At 40.6% G+C, this 22,964-nt stretch overlaps 1 protein-coding gene across 13 annotated transcripts in view; it reads right to left on the bottom strand.

Annotated features, from left to right (window-relative positions):
• Window positions 1-22,964, bottom strand: part of RAB2A (RAB2A, member RAS oncogene family) — a 115,662-nt gene that overhangs the window by 84,699 nt on the left and 7,999 nt on the right. For 2 of the 13 annotated variants that reach the window (XM_089334570.1, XM_089334566.1), the window contains exon 2: window positions 2,284-2,333. Coding sequence is in view for 2 of the 4 variants with exons in the window: in XM_051843285.3 (XP_051699245.1) it covers window positions 13,019-13,037 (19 nt within the window). In the remaining 2 variants the exon portion in view is untranslated. 13 annotated transcript variants of the gene reach the window in all.

Genomic DNA, 22,964 nt, shown 5'->3' with positions numbered 1-22,964 from the left:
GGGGTTTAACCAACTGTGTAACTTTGCACAAATCATGTCATCTTTTTGTACACAGTTCTGCCAAGTATACAGGGAATCAGAATCAAATCACATTATCATTAACTTTCTTTCTTAATCAACTAGTTAGCAGTTACAATTTATTATTTAGACCTTTTTAAAACTTTATAATGTTTTCATGGATTGGATTTAAAGCTAAATATTTGAATATCTGCTTATATCTAAATGGAAAACAATGAATTCATCACTCCACAAAGAGCATAAATGTGATAAACACAAAATAGAGAACACATCCTCCTCCAATGTATAAGTCAGATTTTTATGTTGGGACATAGCAAACACTGTGTCACCAAGCATGAGCATAATGGCCAACAGACCTGTACTTTGTGAAAGAAGGGACAGTCAATTTATGATCAAGCATGCTAATTTGAAATCTGAAGAAAAATTTTACTGCATTTTAAAAACAAAAAGCACTCTTGTTCAACCAGATGATGGCACTGACCTCCTGCTTAATTGCTCTCTGTACAATGACCTCTACAAAATTAAGCAAGCCACATCTCTGCAGACTTAAGTCAAATACAAGTCTTAATTCAACAGCTTTTAGACATATCAATGTTCAGATAAAGCAGCTAATCCACAAGGCTGCTGTATAGATTCTTTGAGAACTTCTATCTAACCAGTACAACTGATCAAATGCGCAGAAAGAACACCTTTTCATCAAAATACCAAGCTTTTGTATTTGAAAAACACTCTAAATTGAGGATTAATTTTAAAATGAGTCTTTGGAATGAATGATTATGTGACTATTTTGTACAGGCAAAATAGTAACTTTACCATAAGAAATGTATAAATATCTCTTCAGATCTGATACTTTCTTTAAATAATTTACTCTTATTCTCTGGGTGGTTAAAAAAAAGCCTCTAAAATGAAATTACTAAAATAGGAACCAAAAATCTCATTGTAAACAGTAATCAGAAACCTTTGATTGAACTTCGTCTTAAAAATCTAAATAATACTAAAATAAAATTTACCCATAATTAAAAAATATATTTATTTATTTACTTGAGAGGCAGAGTTACAAGAAAGAGAGGTTTTCCATCTGCTGGTTCACTCTCCAAATGGCTATAATGGCTGGAGCTGGGCTATTCTGAAGCCAGGAGCTTCCTCTGGGTCTTCCACATAAGTATAGAGGTCCAAGGACTTGGGTCAACTTCCACAGCTTTCCCAGGCCATCAGCAGAGAGTTGGATCAGAAGTGGAGCAGCTGGGACTTGAACCGGTACCCATCTGGGATACCAGCACCATAGACAGAGACTTAACCTACACCACCACAGCATGGGCTCTGCACATAACGTTTTAACTTACAATTACAACTGTATCTTGAACAGAGTATACTCATGCCAGAGGGCTTTGATTCTGTGCATTACTTTTCTCAAAGTGTGTCTGTTTTGCAGCATAATAAATAATTAAAATAATATTGGCAAAAATTCTCCAAGTTTTTTTTCTTTGTTTTTGTGTTTTTTGTTGTTGTTGTTGTTAAATTTATTTGAAAAGCAGAGAGGGAGAGACAGAGATCTTCCATCTGCTGGTTCACTCCCCAAATGGCTGCAATGGGCCAGAACTGGTCAGGCCGAAGCCAGGATTTCTGAGTTTCATCTGGGTCTCTCACATGGGTGCAGGAGCCCAAACACTTGGGCCATTTTCCACTGCTTTCCCCAGTGCATTAGCATGGAGCTGGATTGGAACTGGAGCAGCTGGGACTTGAACCAGTATCCATATGGGATGCTGCTGTTGCAGTTGGCAGCTTTACCCATTACACTGTAATACCCACATCTCCAATTTTGTTTATCCAATTTTCCCAAGAACCTTTCTAATTCTTGGTATTTCAAATTCTCTGAAAGCAAGCATCACATCTTTCTTATTCTTAGCTGTTTACTAATCTGAAGGCCAGGCCCCATTAGTCAGCAATGGCATTATATGGAATCCAAACATCATTCTAACATTTTCATGGTTTTTTGAAATTCTATATATTTTGTGAGATTTGTACTATTCCATCATTTATTTTCATAGCAAATAATAGTCAAATATGTTGATTTGTCTGGAGGGAAACACTTAGAAAGATAACTGAATTAAGAATAGTTTAAGCACCAATGAATATTTTTATGTTGTGACTTTATTCTTAGGAACTTTTTTTAAATTTATTTTTTTGAAAGGCAGAGTTACAGAGAGTGGGACAGACACACACACACACACACATATATATATGAGAGAGAGAGAGAGATCTTACATGCACTGGTTCATTCTTCAATTGGCTGCAACAGCCAGGGCTGGGCCAGGCTGAAAACAAGAAACAGGATATTCATCGGAGTCTCCCACATGGGTGTAGAGGCCCAAGTACTTGGACCATCCATCTATTCCCAGGCATATTAGAAGGGAGCTGGGTCAGAAGTGGAACAGACAAGACTATAAAGGGTGACCATAGGGATGCTGGCACTGCAGGCAGCTGTGGGGAGCAGCCCGGACTGGACTGAGTTACTGGAATTAAGACTTATTCTATGCATCTGCTCTCCCACAATATGGCGCTGGGAGAGAAGTAAACAGCTTCTGCACAGCTGCCTCCAGTTCAGCTAATAAACTGTAGGACTTGCTCCTGATTGGAGGAGAGCAGCGTACTCGGCGTGTGGGCAGCCGAGTTGGGATTGGCAGAGGAGGACTATAAAGGAGGAGAGAGACGGCATGCACGAAGGAACATCTAAGGGGAACATCTAGCTGAAGGAACACCTGTGCAGCCCCCGAGAAGAGCCGGCCGGCGGTGTGCCGCTCCCCTGCGGAAGTGGGGAAAGCGGCCAGGGGGAACCGCCCTTCCACGGAGGTGGAAGGGATAGTAGCCAACCCGGGAAGAACCAGCAGCAAACCCGGGGAGGGCCGAGCAGACGAAAGAACAGCGCAGGGTCCTGTGTCGTTCCTCCACGAAGAGGGGGAGCGACATAATGGTGCCGTGACTCGGATATGAAGCCTAGGCAGGGTTTAGTGTCGTTCCTCCATGAAGAGGGGGAGCGACATAATGGTGCCGTGACTCGGATAGGAAACCTAGGAGGGAAAGAATGGGAAGAACTGGGAAAATACCAGAGAGAGAGACTAGCAAACAGCCTAGGGAAAAGCCGGACGAAAAGGGTGCCGGAAGAAGCTATTGAAAGCCTAGGCATAGACTCAGATACGGACTACGGGGGGAAGCTGGGAGAAATCTCTAAGGTCGAAAGCGAAAGTGAAAGCTAGAACAAACAGACTCGGACGCGGACTGTGGGGAGAGGCCAGGAGAAATGAGGGAGGAGTATTGTTGGAGGAAATCTTGGGGAAACATACCGGGTAGAGAAAAGTGTTAGGGAAATTGAAGCCGCGGGGGGCAGGCCGAGGCTGAAATGAAAGCCACTTTGGGGTTCTCAAGTTAGCCCGGGAATAGGGGGCGAAAAGTTGAAACCAGAAGCTGAAACGTAAGCCAGATTGGGATCCGTCTGATTAGCCCGGGGAGCAAAGGACGGGAAGCCAAATCGCGGGGCGGAGACGTATGCTGGGTTGAATTCGCCAGGCTAGCCCGGGGAACTTAGATTGAATGCTAGTGGCGGACACGTAAGCTACGCTGTGTGACTCGCGGAGGCTGCCGCGCGCAGACAGAGCGTGCAGGGCTCAAGTACATAGGGAACGCGGGGCTGGCGCGAGGCCGTGGTTCAGACACGAAAGGGTTAAGTGCGAGACCGCGGAGTGTGCGCGCAAAGCCGAGCAGCGCAGATGAGAGAGACGCGGGCTGAAGCGGCTCAGCCGGAAAGCCACCGAGAAATAGCCTCGGGGCGGAGCCTGCCGGCAGGGCGAGGCGCCGGGAAGCTGCAGGGATAAGAGAAATAGAAGTTTAGAAGTAAAGTGAGAGAAATAGGAATGCTGGAAGATAGACGTGGAATGGGAGAAATAGGAATGCCCGGAGATAGAAAAATAGAGAAGTAAGGCCTCCCCACAGCATGGCAATGAGAGAGCTTGGATTCGGTCTGCCTGATTAAGGCGGTAAGCACCAGCAAGCAACTCGACCAGAGTATGAGCTGCAGGTCACCGAAGATAGGCACGAACCAACACTAATAAGTCTCCCCCACAATACGGCAATGAGAAAGCTTGGATTCGGTCTGCCTGATTAAGGCGGTAAGCGCCAGCAGGTGGCTCGACCAGAGTATGAGCCGCAGGTCACCGAACACAGGCACGCATCAGCGCCTAAAAACCTCCTCACAACATGGCGAAGAGAGGACCCGGATTCGGTTTGCCTGATTGATAGGACTTGTAAGAACCTGTGGCAACTCTAGCAAGTAGAGCAGAGTGTGTGCCGCGGGACACCGAAGACAGGCGCGTATCAACGCCAAAAATAAAAAGAAAGGGGGATCTGTGGGGAGCAGCCCGGACTGGACTGAGTTACTGGAATTAAGACTTATTCTATGCATCTGCTCTCCCACAATATGGCGCTGGGAGAGAAGTAAACAGCTTCTGCACAGCTGCCTCCAGTTCAGCTAATAAACTGTAGGACTTGCTCCTGATTGGAGGAGAGCAGCGTACTCGGCGTGTGGGCAGCCGAGTTGGGATTGGCAGAGGAGGACTATAAAGGAGGAGAGAGACGGCATGCACGAAGGAACATCTAAGGGGAACATCTAGCTGAAGGAACACCTGTGCAGCCCCCGAGAAGAGCCGGCCGGCGGTGTGCCGCTCCCCTGCGGAAGTGGGGAAAGCGGCCAGGGGGAACCGCCCTTCCACGGAGGTGGAAGGGATAGTAGCCAACCCGGGAAGAACCAGCAGCAAACCCGGGGAGGGCCGAGCAGACGAAAGAACGGCGCAGGGTCCTGTGTCGTTCCTCCACGAAGAGGGGGAGCGACAGGCAGCAACTCAAACCCTTATGCCATAACACTGGCCCCTATGAACTTTGAAACACTAAAAATTAATAATCCCCAATAACAATGCATAAATTATACAGAGCTGATCTGTGCTCTTGTGCTGATCTTCACTGTTCTAAGCATTTTACATTATACAAATACACTTTTTAGTTGTGGTTAAGATTTCTGACCCTGAAGCCATGGTGAAGTCAATCATAGCTCTGCAAATCACTATTAACAGAACCTCAAGTTATCTTCTCAATGCCTTAGTTTCCTATCTGTAAGAAGTAGAGAAACAGTACCTATTTCATATACTTATTGAAAGTATCAAATGAGTTAATGCTTCACATGTGCTTAAAAGTGTCTGCCACATGGTGAAAACTTCAATAAAGAATCCAACAAATGTTTACTATTACTATAAATACTACCATCACTTCTTTTTCTAAGATTTTATTCATTTATCTGAAAGGCAGTTACAGAGACAGAAGGAGACACAGAGAAAGAGATCTTTCATTTGTTGGTTTACTCCCCAAATGGTGGCAATGGCCAGGGCTGGACCAGGCCAAAGCTGAGCCTGGAACTGCAACCCAGTTTCTCAAATAACTGGCAGGGCCCAAGCAGTTGGGCCATCTTCCCAGGTACATTAGCAGAGAGCTGGACTGGAAGTGCAGCAGCTGGGACTCCAATTAGCATCCATGTAGGATCCTAGAGTAAAAAGCAGTGGCTTAACCCTATATGCTAGGGTGCTGGCCCCTTCCACTTCTTACTACTGTAAATTTATACTGTAAGCTTCCAAAGGCAAGAATCATGCTTTATTTCACACATATACTCTTATCTCCAAGGCAAAGACAAAGGTTCCTGTGCTTATGAACTGAGGAGAAAGAGACAAGAAACTTAAAAAAATAGTTGCATATGCAGGGGCTGTCACCATGGTGCAGCAGGTAAAGCCACCGCCTGCAGCGCCAACATCCCACATGGGTGCCACTTCCAATCCTTCTCTCTGCTACAGCCTGGGAAAGCAGTGGAAAATGGCTCAAGTCCTTGGGCTCCTGCACCTGCATGGAAGATCAGAGGAAGCTCTTGGTTCCTGGCTTTGGATTGGGTCACTGTGGCTGTTTGGGAAGTGAATCAGCAGATGGAAGACTCCTCTCTCTCTCTCAAATAAAATAAATAGATCTTAAAAAAAAAAAAAAAAATAGGGACCAGGAATACTACTAACTTTAATATTACTAGCTACTACTAACTTTACTATTTTATTACCAGTTACTTAGATGCCCGTTTTAATCTCATTTATAAACAAAGTTCCTTGAGGGCAAGTTCTGACTCTCATTTATCTTTTCAACCTCCAAAGCACCTAGAATGATCCCTTCAGGTAAGATTCATTAAATATTTGTTTATTTTTTTTCTTAAAGATTTATTTATTTTTTACTTGAGAGTCAGAGCTACACACAGAGAGGAGAGGCAGAAAGAGAGAGAGGGGTCTTCCATCCGATGTTTCGCTCCCCAACTGGCTACAACGGCCAGAACTGCGCCAATCTGAAGCCAGGAGCCAGCAACTTCTTTTGGGTCTCCCACGTGGGTGCAGGAGCCCAAGGACTTGGGCCATCTTCTACTGCTTTCCCAGGCCATAGCAGAGAGCTGGATCAGAAGTGGAGCAGCTGGGACTAGAACTGGCACCCATATGGGATGTCGGTGCTTCAGGCCAGGGCGTTAACCCACTGTGCCACAGTGCCGGCCCCTAAATATTTGTTTAATGAATAAAAAGCAGATATAAAATACTGCATTTTAAGGCCTTGTGTAGGTATTTGGGGCATACAAAGAACAGCACCACTGTGTAATAAGGCTGCTGTTGGAATTCCCACATGAAGTCACCTTATCTTCTTCCTTTACACGCGGCCCAACTCACTGTACCCTGGTGGGACACAGTGTTGTGAAAACTTGGTACCTAAGTACCAAGTCAATGCCTAACAATCACAAGCAATGCAGATTCCCAAGTCCCAACCCGAAGATTTAGTAGGTCTTTGAAAGGGCCTGGCCACAGCCCAAGAATCTAACAAAGTCCCTCCAGTGATTTTTCAAGTAAAGAGTCTGTTTCATTGGAAACGCTGGAGTAAGTGCTAAGTACTCTACAGACATTTATTCTCCTTGTCCTAAACTGACTTCCATCAGTTTCAAAATTCTTAAAAATTGGTGGTGGGTCTATTTTTAATATCACAAGCCAAACAGCTTTAATTTAAAATATTAGTGGGTTATTTTGTAAACATAGAAAATGTTTCTATTCTTTATGTTAAATTTCCAAATTGAAAAAATATGAAACATGAAAAGCTAGTGAAGTCTGCCCTTTAAAAATAGAAAATTAATAAACTCAGCATGGTAGGTTAGAAAGATTATAGCTTTTTACAGTTGGAACATCAGTGTTTAAATCCATCTGGACTATTTTACAGCTTGTGATCTCAGGCAAAGTAGTTGTAGAAACCGAGCTTCATTCTCACATCTATAAAATGGGAAAAAGAAAACATAACATTCCTACTTCAAAAAAACCTGATTAGATTCCAATTACAGAATGCAATAAAGTATTTTATAAGTTTTAATACAAATGTTGAGTTGACGATTCTTCATGAGAAATAACAGGGCAAAAATCTACAACCAAATTTATCTGATCCAGAATTTTTTGGGAAGATTTATTTACTTATGCGAAAGGTAGAGTTAGAGAGAAAGAGAGAGAGACAGAGAGAGCGAGAAAGAGAGAGAGATCTTATTCTCCTGGTTTACTCCCTAAATGGCCACAACAGGAGGAGATGGACCGATTCAAAACCAGGAGCCAGGAGCTTCCTCGGGGTCTCTCATGTGCGAACAGGGGCCCAAGCACTTGGGCCATCCTCTGCTGCCTTCCAAGGTACATTAGCAGGGGGTTGGACTGGAAGTGCAGCAGCTGGGACCTGAAGTGGCACCCATATGGGATGATGGCTCCGCAAGAGGCGGCTTTACCTGCTACACCACAGTGCCAGTTTTGATCTAGAATTAAAAAAAACTGAATAGCTACAATCTGCCAGTTTCCTCTTAAATAGAATGATTTCACAATTATTTTCCTTCTGTTGGTGGGCCATGTCAACCTCTCATTTCTACAAGACCAATCTCCATTACTTTGGTTACATACTGCTCTGGTGGTTTAACACAGTAAGTTGAACTGACATAGCCTCCAAAAAAGACATGTCAAGGTCCTGATGCCAGCACCTGTAAATATGACTTTACTTGGAAAAAAGGATCTCTGCAGATGTAATTCAGGATCCCAAGATGAGTTCTTACTGGATTCAGGGTGAGGCTTAAATTCAGTAAAAGGTGTCCTTGTAATAGCAAGGCAGAGAGTAAGGGGAGAGGGATGCACGCACATTTGGCTTAGCAGTTAAGGTTGTTTGAAACACTCTTATCATAAATTTGAGTGCCTAGGTTTGAGTCCTGGCTAGCTCCTGATTCTAGCTTTCTGCTAATGCACATCCTAGGAGGCAGCAGGTAACAGCTCAAGTACTTGGGTTACTACCACCTACATGGTAACTTGGACTGGGTTGTTGGCTCCCATTTTTAGTTTGGCCCAGCTCTGGCTATTGTGGGCATTTGGAGAGTGAACCAACAGCAGATGGGAATTCTCTCTCAAGCAAAACCAAAAACAAAAAGGACACAGGGCAAAGCCATGTTAAAGTAGATTAGAGTTATGCTTGACTGGCCGGCGCTGCAGCTCAATAGGCTAATCCTCCACCTTGCGGCGCCGGCACACTGGGTTCTAGTCACGGTTGGGGCGCCGGATTCTGTCCCGGTTGCCCCTCTTCCAGGCCAGCTCTCTGTTGTGGCCTGGGAGTGCAGTGGAGGATGGCCCAAGTGCTTGGGCCCTGCACCCCATGGGAGACCAGGAGAAGCACCTGTCTCCTGGCTTCGGATCAGCGCGGTGCACCAGCCGCAGCGCGCTGGCTGCGGCGGCCACTGGAGGGTGAACCAATGGCAAAAAGGAAGACCTTTCTCTCTGTCTCTCTCTCTCACTATCCACTCTGCCTGTCAAAAAAAAAAAAAAAAAAAAAAAAGTTATGCTTGAAGCCATGAGAAGTTGGAAGAGGCAAGAAAGGATTCTCTCTGGAGCCTTCAAAAGATGCACAGCCTTGATAACACCTAATTTCAGACTTTTGGTTTCCAGAATGGTGAGAAAACAAATTTCTATAGTTTTAGTCCACCAGTCTGTGGTAATTTGCTACTATAGCCCTAGGAAATAATACACTAATTGAGTCATCTTTCAATACTCTTTCTCTTTAGACTTTCATATAGTTAATCTCCCATTCTTGTTGACTCCCTCTACAATAATTCCCAATGTAATCAGTAAAGTGATGCAAACACAAGATATATTGAGTGGTAAGAGAAAAGGAAATAGGAAATATAAAGCATTTATTTAAGAAGCTTGTCAATGAAAACTAGGAGGAAAAGGAAGAGAAAAGGAAGAGATAGTAATTTAAAAATTCCTGACTGAACGCATCCCTACTATGTTCCAGGCTGGTGTTTGGTACAGCAGTTAAGATGTCCCTTGATATGTGCATTTCAGATCAGACTGCCTGGGTCTGAGTCCCAGCACCATTTCTGATTGTAGTTTCCGGCTAGCGTGCACTCTGGAAGGCAACAAATGACAGCTCAAGGATGTGGGTCCTGGCCACCCATGTGGAAGACCTAGATTTAATTCCTACCTCCTGGCTTCAGCCTGGCCCAGTCCAGGCTATTGTGGGTATCTGGAGAGTGAACCAGTGAATGAGAAGATTTCAGAGTCTCTCTGCCCTCTGACTTTCAAATAAATAAAACTTTTAAAAAGTATTCTTTTTAAAAAATAAATTGAAGAAAATTCTCAAGCGAATGTATGTTTAAGAGTATAAATCTTTTCCCTAGAAATTGGAAAGTAATAAACAAGCATGCTGACATGGCTAAGGGAGCTAGCTGCTAAAGAATCAATTTTTTAAAAAAGGAAGTAAGATGATGTGGAAAACTGACTGCTCCCTCTTGATGCAAATCATCCACTACAGTTTCTGTGTCTTTCTTAAACAATACAAACGTACGCTTATTACTAAAACACTTTTGAGATGAGATCAAAGTCATGAAAATGAGTAAAGCAAAAAACAGCTGAAAGTCTATGTTCTCTTTTGGCAGTATCTCTAATACAGTGGGCCTTTGCACATATTTACTTGGTATTCTTTCTCCAATATTCAGTGACTTTTTGTCTACTTATCTGACGGATACTCATCTTTTAAGTCTTAACTTGAATGCCATATCCTCTAGGAAGCTTTCCATAACACAGAGTCTCTTCACAAACTGATTTTTAAGGAAGGAAATTGTCTGGCTATGGGTATATAACACAGTTGATTTGTCTTTTTTCAGGGAGGAAAACACAATATCCACTGCTGTCATTGCTAGGGAGGGGGACGGGAAGGAACACCAACAGGTTTTTGTGATTATCTTGCTCACCCGGAGTGTGGCATGAAATTCAAGAAACGAAATCCAAATCTGGGCTCTGACCAAAAGATAAATAAGCCAATGAAGTATAAAATTGACCTTAAAATAAGCCTATAAAAATCTCTAAGCACGTTATATATTCAGCAACTATTTGCTGGGCACCTACAATAAACCAATAAAGGTGAGTGGAGAAGAATTAGCTGGCCAGTTTATTCTTCACCCTATACTCTTTATAAAACCTCTATGAATTTAACTCCTTAAGTTCTGATTTTTTTTTTTCTGTCTCAAGATCCTATTTAGGATACTATATTATATCTGGTTGACATGTCTCCTTAGGCATCACTGGGCTGTTGACAGTTTCTCAGACTTCCCTCAATTTTCATGACCTTGACAGTTTTGAGTACACTGGTCAGGTATTTTGTTACATGTCCCTGTGTTGGAATTTGTCTTATTTATTTATTTGGCTGGGGTTATGGGTGTTTGTGAGGAAGACCAAAGACACAGACTGTTGTTTTCATTGTATCATATCAAGGATACATATCATCAAGATGATTGATCATTGTTAAATTTAACTTTCATGATTGGATCTTGGTGGCTTTATAAAAAGAGATTACACACACATAGACACACAGACACACACACACACCCCTTCTGCTATGATGCGAGGAAGGGGAGGACTCTCATCACAGACTATGTCATGCTGTTTGGACCTTACATCTCCAGAACCATAAGCCAAAATAAATTTCTCTTCGATATAAAGTTAGCATAACTCAGATATTTTGTTACAGTAATGAATAACTGACTAAAACACTTTCCTAACTAAAAAGAATGTCATCTCACTTTCCAGGTATTAGCAGCAATACTAAGGGAAAGAAATGAATATTCTAAGTGATATTCTAAATTTATGACAGGCCAGAAGCTTAATGAAGGATGGTATAAAACAATATATGCCATTTCCACAATGCCCACTTTATCCCAAATAATAACATTCCAGTAGGGTCACATAGATAAATCAAGTACCTTAACACATTTCAATCTAACCATTTTCCTAGACCTTTCATAAGATTCCAAATAAGAAATGCAACATCTCAGAAATATATTTCGTTGAAATAGCTTAAAGGGGATATCTTTTCATTATTCTATAGAAGGAAGAAGGTGTTTGGATATCAGTGTACAATATAAATTATTAAACAATAAATTGATTATATATTATCTCTACTATAGAAGTCTGTATCAAAGTTAAAGGCTTATAAGCAAAAAGATCTGATGTAATTGCCAGATTAAATCCAAAGAAGCCAAAAACATAATGTATTAAGAGTAACAAAAACTAGGCTGGCGCCGCGGCTCACTAGGCTAATCCTCCGCCTAGCGGCGCCGGCACACCGGGTTCTAGTCCCGGTTGGGGCGCTGGATTCTGTCCTGGTTGCCCCTCTTCCAGGCCAGCTCTCTGCTGCGGCCAGGGAGTGCAGTGGAGGATGGCCCAGGTGCTTGGGCCCTGCACCCCATGGGAGACCAGGAAAAGCACCTGGCTCCTGCCATCGGATTAGCGCGGTGCGCCGGCCGCAGCGCGCCGGCCGCGGCGGCCATTGGAGGGTGAACCAACGGCAAAAGGAAGACCTTTCTCTCTGTCTCTCTCTCACTGTCCACTCTGCCTGTCAAAAAAAAAAAAAAAAAAAAAAGAGTAACAAAAACTGCCATATTCTCATAGACTAGGCATCAGTTGATATAGACAACTAATGTTGAGTTCAGCTTGTTACAGTCAAGTACATGAATTATACATCAAGCTAAAAATAAAATATTCTAAGGCCACAGTTTTAATGGAAGGCAATTTGTTAATACCTATCAAAATGCATATACCAGCTGACCCAGAAATTTAAATTCTTAGACAAATGTACAAAAATGTCAACAGCAGTGTAACAGTATTCCTCAACAGATGTACACTGATAATGTCTAGCAATAGAGCTTCAGAATACCTTTCTCTGAGCTCTCTGGTAGCCAGGGCAGAGACACATGACCAAGGCTGAACCAAGCAGACATTCCTCTCAAGAATTTGGAATCTTGAGAGACCATCAAAAGGTAATCCATTGTGGCTACAAAGGAGATGGAAGTTCAGCAGAATCCAGTGGTATATTCCCAGCATTTTCTTAATCAGGGTGTAATAGACATCAGGAATTTGGCTTGGCCTTGCCTACTTTCAAACCTGATTCTACTGCCTTCCTATCAGCTCTGTGAACCAGCCAATCTTTGCAATAAAATCTTCTGCTCAGCATAAATGTTTCTGTTTTTTGCTACCACAGACCCAGACTAACAGAATCAGGAACTGATTAAATTAATTATGTTCATCTATGGGGGGGGGGGTTAAAAATTAGATTTATATGCAGTAAAATAGAAAAGACATCAAAGATTTACCCATAAGTGAAAAATATGAAGGTGTAGCACAGCACTAGATATATAATACTAACAGGATTGGGACACACACACACACAAATGCACACATTTACAGATACACAGAAAATTTGTAGCAGGATACATAAATCATCCTTTACCAAACTTACATAGGTAAAACTTAAAGAACATAAAAATATGTAAGTTTTAAAAAGAATCTACTTTAATATCAATAATATATAGGCAATACTTACTAACCTTGTCCAACTACCTCCATAGGGAAGTAGCATTTAAAAAACCAGCAATACTTCCAATGTTTTAAAAAACAGCTACATTAAATTTTCATCTGCTAAGCAATTACAAGGAGGTCTGCAAATAAAACAATACATTGTGAAACAGAAGATTTTGACTTCCTTCTCTCTCCCCCCACCAAACCTCTCTGAGTAATACTACTAAGTAGTTACTTTTTAGTAAGACCTAATCATGGGTAAGGCTGCAAATGCACACATTCACATTTACTCATCCTTGAATCCAACATGATTTTCGGCTGCCTAAATTCTCTAAGAAATCTTTACAAGAATGAGAAAAAGAGACAAAAAAGGCGGAAAGAGCTCATTTAATTACTATTAAAAATCTAAGTTAAGGGTAGAAAATTTATCCCATTTAGAAAGTGGGAATGTGGCTCCCACCCTGAAGCTCACCAGAGGATAAAAAACCAATCTCTTAAACTATGTCACAAAATACTCTTCGCAGTATGGTCCCAATATTTCTTCAGTCTTTTTTTTTTTTTTTTAAGGATTTACTTGAAAGGCGGAGTCAGAGAGAGGGAGAGACACAGACACACACACACACACACAGAGAGAGGGAGAGAGAGAAAGAGAGAGAGAGAGAACTTTCCATCCACTGGTTCACTCCCCAAAGGGCCAGAATGGCCAAGTGAGCCAGGCTGAAGCTAGGAGCCTGGAACACCTTCTAGGTCTCCCATGTGGGTGACAAAGGCCCAAGCACTGAAGCCATCATCTGCTGCTTTCCCAGATGCATTAGCAGGGAGCTGAATCAGAAGTAGAGCAGCCAGGACTTGAACTGGCACTTGTACATAATGCCAGAGTCACAGGAAGCTTAACCTGCTATGCCACAATGCAGGCCCCTATTCCTTTAGTCTTTACCCCCACTCACCACAAATCCTGTCAAAAACTGTTTACTGCCACACTTTGTATAACATTCCTAGTATGAAAGTCATTAAAACTTCTTTGCAAAAAAAAGTGTGAACTCAGCTCTGTTGCCTCCTCACATAACTAATATAAGTCAGAGAAATATATATATTATATATATAAAATATATACCCAAAGAGATATATTATCCAAATATAAAAATATATTATATTGTATATTAATATATAATGCATACTTATATATAATTACATAATATATGATAAATATGTATTTATATAATATATAAAATATATTATCCAAAGAGATAAAATATATATAATATTAAGAGAAGAGCATAAATTCCATAGGATTGTTAGGTGGGGGATCATTCAGACAAATTAGACCATGCCCAAACATTTCATTTCCAAAATGGGGTTAATAGTAACCTAAGATTACTTCAAGAATATGTATGAATGCTACTCCGTGCTATTCAGCATCCAGAAGGTGCTTAACACACGTGTACTGAAAATCTAAATCTGTTGAGTCATTCAGTACAGTCAAAATCTTCTTCTTGCCCTTCATGTACTTTGTACACATCTATTATATTTTCTTGTTAATTATTGTGGCAAACTGTCCTTCCCTTTAGGGGACAACAGTTCTGTTCGCTTTTCTAACTCCAGCACATAGACTGCTCACAACAGTATTTTACATTTCTTTAAAAATGAAAAAAAAAATCACTCCAGTCGTCTACCCTTTGCATAAATTTCATCTCCTAACTCCTAATCCGTGTCCATCAAACCCATGCTTGAATGCCTCCAGTACAAACCAACTCCTCACTTAACAAGTTCTTTCCATTTCCAAGGGAGTCCAAACCTATCTCTTCTATTCATGGTCTTTGTTCTGCCCACAAAAAAGCCATGAAGAGTAAGTCTAAGACAGCTTTTACATGACAGTCATTTAATTATCTGAAAGTAGTTTCTATATTATCCATTCCAATGTTTCAGTTATTCAACCATTCCCAAAATGTCCACTGACATGTCCTTTGTAATGATCCATATTGATATACTGACTCCAGTTTGTACTCATATATGTCCTTCTGAAATGAAGGTTTCTGCCACCAAATTGTAATGAGGCCCAACAGGGTAGAACTATTCCTTACCTTTTCTGTACATTATACTTTTACTGACCCAGGATCATGTTACTCTTTTGCTGGCTTTAGTACTTAATCTGACTCATATGAATCAAGTTATGTAAAACTTTGAAACATTTTGAAACATGTGCTGCTATTTAACCAGTCAGCCTCTACCTTGCATTTCTATAGCAGTTATTTTTAAAGTAAACATCAGGCTTTAACTTCATTTTTATTTAATTCCATTTCCTAAATTTAGGCTATAATTTTGCCTATCAAGTTCATTTTGAATTGTTATTATCCACATTATATATTAGTTCTTCCATCCAAATTGGACTTTACCCAAGATTACTCATATGAAATGCAAAAAATCCAGAACTGCATGTAGCAGCCTATACCCTACAGCTTGCTTATAGTCTTTATGGACACAGTTGTTCAACTTGTTGAAAATCCATTTAGCTGTGAAAACTGGTAGAATTTCTTCACCTTGTACCCAAGATTTTCCTGAAAAAGTGTAACAAATATCATTAGAGGACTGGCAAAAATCAATATACTAGGCACACAATTATTATTGGTTTAATTTATAACTGATAGCTCTTTTATTCTTTTTGCCATAATTTTGTATCAAGTTGAGTAAAAGTTTGAACATTAGTGATTTTGGACATATGTACTCTCATGGTACTGTTTGAAATGGTTAAAATTGAACTACTAATACTTTATCCAAAGAGATAAGATAAACATTTATCAACAGATTCATTTATACGGAGGTCTTTCTGTATATCTACAAAACTATCTCTTTTCAAAAGGGTTCAGATTGAGATAAATTATTCAACTGGTATTACATGATACCAATAGTGGGTGTAGATGGAATCAAGGCAGAAGATGACTACTGACCTTAGCACTTTTTTCCTGAAAATTAGTGAAAAGCAGTACCCCCATTCTTAAAATTCTCAATCTCAAGTGGTTCACGAGGACAACTGGGACAGAAAAGGACCTTTTCTTATACTGAATCTAGGATTAAAAAGTTTGCCAGTTTTTGGTTAATATATGATCTTGTTTCCTTCAACTCAAGCAATTAGTTTGAAGTTAGCATAGTGAATAGCTTTTTGTATTGGCAAGACCTATCCCATTACCTAAATTTTAGATTGCTTAAAAGATTAGAAAAAATTTCTAAGATATTACTATTAATAAAGCCTTTGGCAGTTTACAAAGCAACTGCATATATTGTTTACTTCAAGCTCACAAAGATCCTAGTAGATAAACCAAGCACTATTACGGATTTCTTCTAGATGAGAAAATGAAGATGTCTGAACTTCACAAAGGTCACAGGAAGCAGTGGAGCCATCACACTACTCAGGATATTCTAATTACAAATACAAGACTTGTAGGGGCCGGTGCCATGGCTCACTTGGTTAATTCTCCACCTGCGGCGCCAGCATCTCATATGGGCACTGGGTTATAGTCCCAGTTGCTCCTCTTCCAGTCCAGCTCTCTGCTGTGGCCCAGGAGTGCAGTGGAGGATGGCCCAAGTGCTTGGGCCTCTGCACCGGCATGGGAGACCAGGAGGAGGCACCTGGCTCCTGGCTTCAGATCGGCGCAGTGCCGGCCATAGCAGCCAACAGAAGGAAGACCTTTCTCTCTGTCTCTCTCTCTATCTATAACTTTACCTGTCAATTAAAAAAAAAAAAATACAAGACTTGTGGAAAATTTTCAAGAATGCTCTCTAAGCTAAAATAATCAGAGAGCACTTAGAATAATATATTATTTACCTCCTAGATACATAGCAATTATTGCTAAGAATGGACAAACACAAAAGGGAGAGTTATCCATCAATTTTAATAAAGCTGGGGTCAGCAGGGTAAGCACGAATATACCACTTACAGTAGCATATCAGCTGTATAGAAGGGAAACAAAAGACTGACATTTGAATTCCAAAAATAGCTGTAAAGTTAAGGGGAAAAACAACCACCCCAAACACCCTTGGGCTTTGGGGAACAACCCTATGGGTTGTCATAGGCAGATATCACACATGTTTCTCATATATCAGGGATCTGAATTGTTAATGTGCACAATTAAGTTGGTGGAGATATTCTCTTTACACTCAATGTCCTCCAAGGGAAAAGCACCTCTTCAAATGCTTAGGGAACCCAACTACCACATTACTTCCTGTTTGGGACATATCTCTGTCTCCACCCAAGAGTCTATGGTGAGTGGGCATGCCTGTGACACATGTCTTGATCCCTGTCCATGTGACTGTTCTAGGATAGTACCTGATAACAGAAATAAATCCAAATTCATCAGTGATTACAATACATACAAAACCATTACAGTTTCTTAAAATACACACTTTCAGGGAAGATATTTAGTCTGGGAGTTAAAATACTGATTAAGACATTTGTACCCTACAATGGAGCATCTGGATTTGAGTCCCCATTTGGACTCTTGATTCCGGATTCCTGCTAATGCAGACCCTCAGAGGCAGCAGGGTTGACTTAAGTAGTTAGGTTCCTGGCACTGAATTGAGAGATCTCAATTATGTTCTTGGTTAGGTGTTGTGGTTATTTGGGGAATCAATCAAAGCAAATAAGCAAAAAGTTGAAAGAAATACTGACTGAATTTTTACAAAAATATAGCGTTGGGATATATAAAAAAATATACAGGCCCTTAAAAAAAAAGTGACACTGGGGTAGGTGCTGTGGCCTATGGCCTATATGGCCTAGTGGGTAAAGCCGCCACCTGTAGGACTGGCATCCCATATGGGCACTGGTTCGAGTCCCAGCTGTTCCACTTCTGATCCAGCTCTCGGCTATGGCTTGGGAAAGCTGTGGAAGATGATCCAAGTGCTTGGGCCCCTGCACCCACGTGGGAGACCTGGAAGAAGCTCCTGGTTCTTGGCTTTGGAACAGCCCAGCTCCGGCTGTTGCGGCCGTTTGGGGAGTGGGCCAGCTGATGGAAGACCTACCTCTTTCTCTCTCTCTCTCTCTCTCTCTCTCTCTCTCTTGGCTGTTGCGGCCATTTGGGGAGTGGGCCAGCTGATGGAAGACCTCTCTCTCTCTCTCTCTGCTTCTGCCTCTGCAACTCTGCCTTTCAAATAGATAAATATTTTTTCAAAAAAAAGTATCAGAGCTAGAATTAGTAACTACTTTGGACAAGTGATTTAGATTAGCTGGAAATCTCTTACACAGACACACACCCTCAGTCCATAATTCCACTATGGAGTATACTTCCAGAGCTGTAACAACAGTTCAGGGAGGGAAGCACAAGAACAACCCATGTGGTATTGTCTTTTGTTAACAAAACAACAAATAACACTAAAATTTCTATCAGTGAAAGAATGGGAAAAATTGTGGCATATAAAACATCAGAACAATTAAAATTAAACCAATCAAATGGGATGGGCATGTGGTCTGGCAGTTAAGACTGCTAGTTAGCACCTGTGCCCTGTACTGCTTGTCTGGATTCAATACTGGCTCTGGCTCTTGACATCAGCTTTCTGCTAATGTGGATCCTGGGAGGCAGTACTGATGGCTCAAGTAACTGGGTCACTGCCACCCAGACGGGAGACCCTGACTGAGTACCCAGCTCCCAGCTTTGTCCCCAGCCTGGCCCAGAGCCATTGAGGGCATCTGGGGAGCGAACATATGAGGAATTTGTTCATGTGCTTTATCACTAATCCCCACACTATATCCTTGTCTTGCAAATAAATAAAAAAACCAAGCAATTAATATAAATGAAATAGAACAAAATGTATTAGTAGCAATAAATCTATCAAAATAAGTTTCAGAGAAAGTACAGTAACAATCTACTAAGAGAAGTTTGAAAAAAATATACTGTGTACTCTTACACAGACATACATACTTATGTATAATTATATGGAAACTTTCACAGGAATAATAATCACTCAATTCACATAAGTGATTCCCTCTAAGGAAGAAGGGAGATGAAGGGTATATATACAAGGAGCTTCAATGTAGCTGTAACATTTATATCCTACAAAGCACAATGAATTCACAGAAAAAAAAAGAAAAAGTACATACTAGGCAAATAGAAAAACCTAAGATTTAAAATTAGCGTCAAAATCTTGAATACCAAAAACTATACTAAGTAACATGTGGAGGAAAACTTAATGAAAGAAGTAACTTCCCAGCCAGATGTAGGGCTTGAGTCCACATGCATCTTACAAATTAGCCTCCAAATTTATAGGTAACAAAATCTAAGCTATAAGAAAAATTGTCGTAAGATTTTAACATCTCTGCCCTAAACTCAAAAAACGAAGTAGACAAATGCTTTACAGAAGTTATGATCTAAACAAATCATGTCTAATCTAATAGACATGTGTGGAAATTTGTCTCTAGGACATACACTATACTTTTCAAGCACACATGGGACTTGTACAACAGTTGATCAAGTATTAGCTACAAAATTAGTCTCAAAAACTGAACAAACAACACATATGGCCTACATTCTCTCAGTAAAGTCAGAAATCACTAATGAAAAGATTGTTGGGGAAAGAAAAAGGAAACATGCTTAAAAATCCAAACTCCTTTCTAAATACTTGAAGGATCAAATGAGAAGCCATAAGAGGAGAACAAAGACTTTGGGAGTAACCAGTTGATCACGATTTGCTTACACAGTTTTTCTTGGATTCCTATGGGCCTCCTTAAAACTCTTATCATTAATTTCTTTTCTTGATCTAGTTGGAGTGTGCTGGATCTTTCCTAGAACAAAACCTTAAGTGTCTTAAAATAATTCGTGGACTTGGATAATCAAATATACTAAATTAAGCAAAGCTTAATACAGATACCTGGAATAAAATGAATAATCTTTATAATGTTAAGGAACTTTCCATAAAGCATTGGGGAAGTACAAGAAAACACCAACAAGCTAGGAAAGAAACAGGATTCAAGATGGCCTTAAGGTATCAGCTGGTTACAAACAAACAAGCTAAGGAGGGATGTGAAAAAAAATACTGGGACACACAGAGGGCCAAATAAATTATTTCCATGATGGTCAGCATTATTCAGATACTATAATGCACTTATCAAATTTGGGTCCGTTTTTCAACTACGTATGGAGAAATTGCACACAACAGTCAAGAAAGTGTGATTAAAAGGAAGAAATATTAATCATTTTTTATTCAAGTCATTGTTACATATATGATCTCATTTTTTCATTCCACTTTATAGATGAACACACTAATATTCAGGAAGGTTGCCCACAGGCATATAACTAGATAAGAAGAAGAAAAAAAGGACTTTTCCCTAGTTTTCTGTAGAACAATCATGCTTTGTTTTGCTCAAGTAGAGGTCCTACCTGTTCAGGTAAAGGAAACTGAAAGCTCAGGTACTCCCACATATCAGCTCATGGGATCAAGCAGTTAGTAAGCCAATAGAAGAGATGTAATTCAGAATTTATAGGAATCAAGACACAGAGGAGAGAGCATGGAGTCTGGAGTCAAGAAGACCTGGCTTCAAAATTTAGTGTGGTCAGTTTCTAGCTGTGTGGTGTGACAATCAGCTTCTCTTTGCTTACCTATAAAATGGAGTCTTCCTCACAGAAACTACTGATCAGCGAAAATACCTTATAAAATCAGTTGCATACTTATATTCTTTCCCTACCTTATTCTATATTTGCTTTTAGAAGGAAATAAGAAAAATTTTTTTCATGACTCAGTGTCAGAAGTTGTTAAGTATATACATATGCATATTTTTAAAAAACAAATTCTATAATTAGGGCAAAAGAGCAGGGCTGTTTGCACTGCTTAATGCTAAATACAGTGCCCATTTTGAAGGCTTGAAGGGTTATATACAACTTCATAACATACACTTTTTGATTATTAACGTCCCTTCTGATTTCATTTTATTGACCCTACTATTTGTTCCTGAGCCCTTTATGGCAGGCAAAATAATGTGCTCCAAAAGATGGCCATACCCTAACACCTAAAACCTGTGAATATGCTACTCTATATGGCACAGTAGGTTAAGCTACTGCCTGTGATGCTGACATCCCATATGGGTACTGGTTCCAGTCCCAGCTGCTCCATTTCTGATCCAGCTCCCGGCTAATGTGCCTGGGAAAGCAGCAGAAGGTGGCCCAAGTGTTTGGGCCTCTGTCACCCACATGGGAGATCCAGATGAAGTTCCTGGCTCCTGGCTTCAGCCTGGCCCAGCCTCAGCTGTTGTAGCCATGTGGGGAGTAAACCAGCAAATGGATGATCTTTCTCTTTCTTGGTATCTCCCTCACTCTGTAACTCTGCCTTTCAAACAAATAAATAAATCTTAAAAAAGAAAAAAAGAGTAGACCTGTAGATGGGGACATTATCCATATAAACCTAATCACATCACATAAATTATCTCTAAATTGTTATTTATTTATTTTAGAGACAGATGGAAAGAAGAGCTTCCACCTACTGGTTTACTTCTCAAACGACCTGCAATGGCTGAGGCTGTGCCAGGCTGAAGCTGAAAGCCAGGAAATCAACTTGAGCCATCACCTGCTGCCCTACAGGATGCTCACTGGCAGGAAGCTGGAATAGGGAATAGAGCCAGGACTTGAATCCAGGCATTCTGATACGGGGAGCAGGCATCCCAACTGTCAGTTTAACTATTATGTCAATAGCTGCCCTAATCACAGAAATTCTTAAAAGTAAAGAAACTTTCCTAGATTAGAGTGAGAGACAGAATGACCCAAGAAGAATCAGAAAGATAGGGCAAGAGAAGGATTTAACCTATGTTGCTGGCTTTGAAGATGGATAAAGGAGACTGTAAGCCAGGGAGTATTGGTATCTGGGTAAAGTCCTAAAGCTTCCAAGAACCCTCAAACGACAACCAGCAAGGAAATGGAGATCTCAGCCTACAGCTGCAAGGAACTACATTCTTGAATAAGCAAGAATGCTCCAGAAGGGAATGCAGCCCTATTGAAATGTTGATTTTAGCCTCATTTTTCACATTAGACTTCTGAACTATAGAACATTAAGATACATTTCTGTTGTTTGAGCTACTAAGTTTTGGGTAGTTTGTCATGTTAGAAAGAGAAAACTAATATACTCTCATTTACATTAAAAAACCTGTGACAATGTTTATAAAACTACGCTTAAATCCTTTCCTAAACAAGGAAGAATGAAATGGTCAATGCATGCAGCCTATGCAGCAGAACATTCACTCACTCGTCATTTTCTGAAGCATTAACTATGCCAGGCATCATTTTGCCTTCAAGGAGTTGGCTGCAGTATGTGGTCATCAATATTTTTTTTCCCTTCTCCCTCAGATTTGACCAAAATTGAGTAAATGTCAGCTATACCAGAACAATGGGAGTATTCTTGCCGAGAGAACTGGGAGAAATCTAAAGTTATGTGATGGCCATGAAAAGTAAAAACTAGAAGATAGGAGAAAGCAGGCAAGAGGAGAATGAAGTCAGATCACCCTATGATCAAGGGCATGGACCTTGGGAATCAGCAAGCCTTAGGTCTTCGCTCTACCACTTAATAAAACAATTTGCTCCAAATGACATTGTTTCTTCATCTGTAAAATGGTAACCTAACATATGCATTGAAGGATTAAAAGATAACAAGTCTTTGATATTTTGTAGAAGTACAAAAACATGTGGAGGACTCCTCCTGGGAACCTACCACCTACACATAGAGTCAAAAGCTAATGTGATGAAGAAGCCCATATAAAGTCAGTCTGGATCTACCTTTAGAGGTCATTTAAATAAAATTCCCAAAAGCACAAAATATGACAGCAGAAAAAGAAGAATCAATTTAGAAAAACAGGCAAAAATGGTCCACAACTGAGCAGTGGAGGAATAAACAATACTACCACTACAAACAATACTTAAAAAAACAAAGCAAAACAGATGTCCAGGGCTTACTGGTACAGCTTCAGAAATAGCATCTCTAAGGATCAGACCCAAGAGGTTTGAATTG

The sequence above is a fragment of the Oryctolagus cuniculus genome, chromosome 6 (genome assembly GCF_051225735.1).
Source record: "Oryctolagus cuniculus isolate XC-2025 breed Fujian yellow rabbit chromosome 6, ASM5122573v1, whole genome shotgun sequence".
NCBI lineage: Eukaryota > Metazoa > Chordata > Mammalia > Lagomorpha > Leporidae > Oryctolagus > Oryctolagus cuniculus.
The sequence above is the reverse complement of the archived record's forward strand: the minus strand, read 5'-3'. Positions and strand labels throughout refer to the sequence as shown.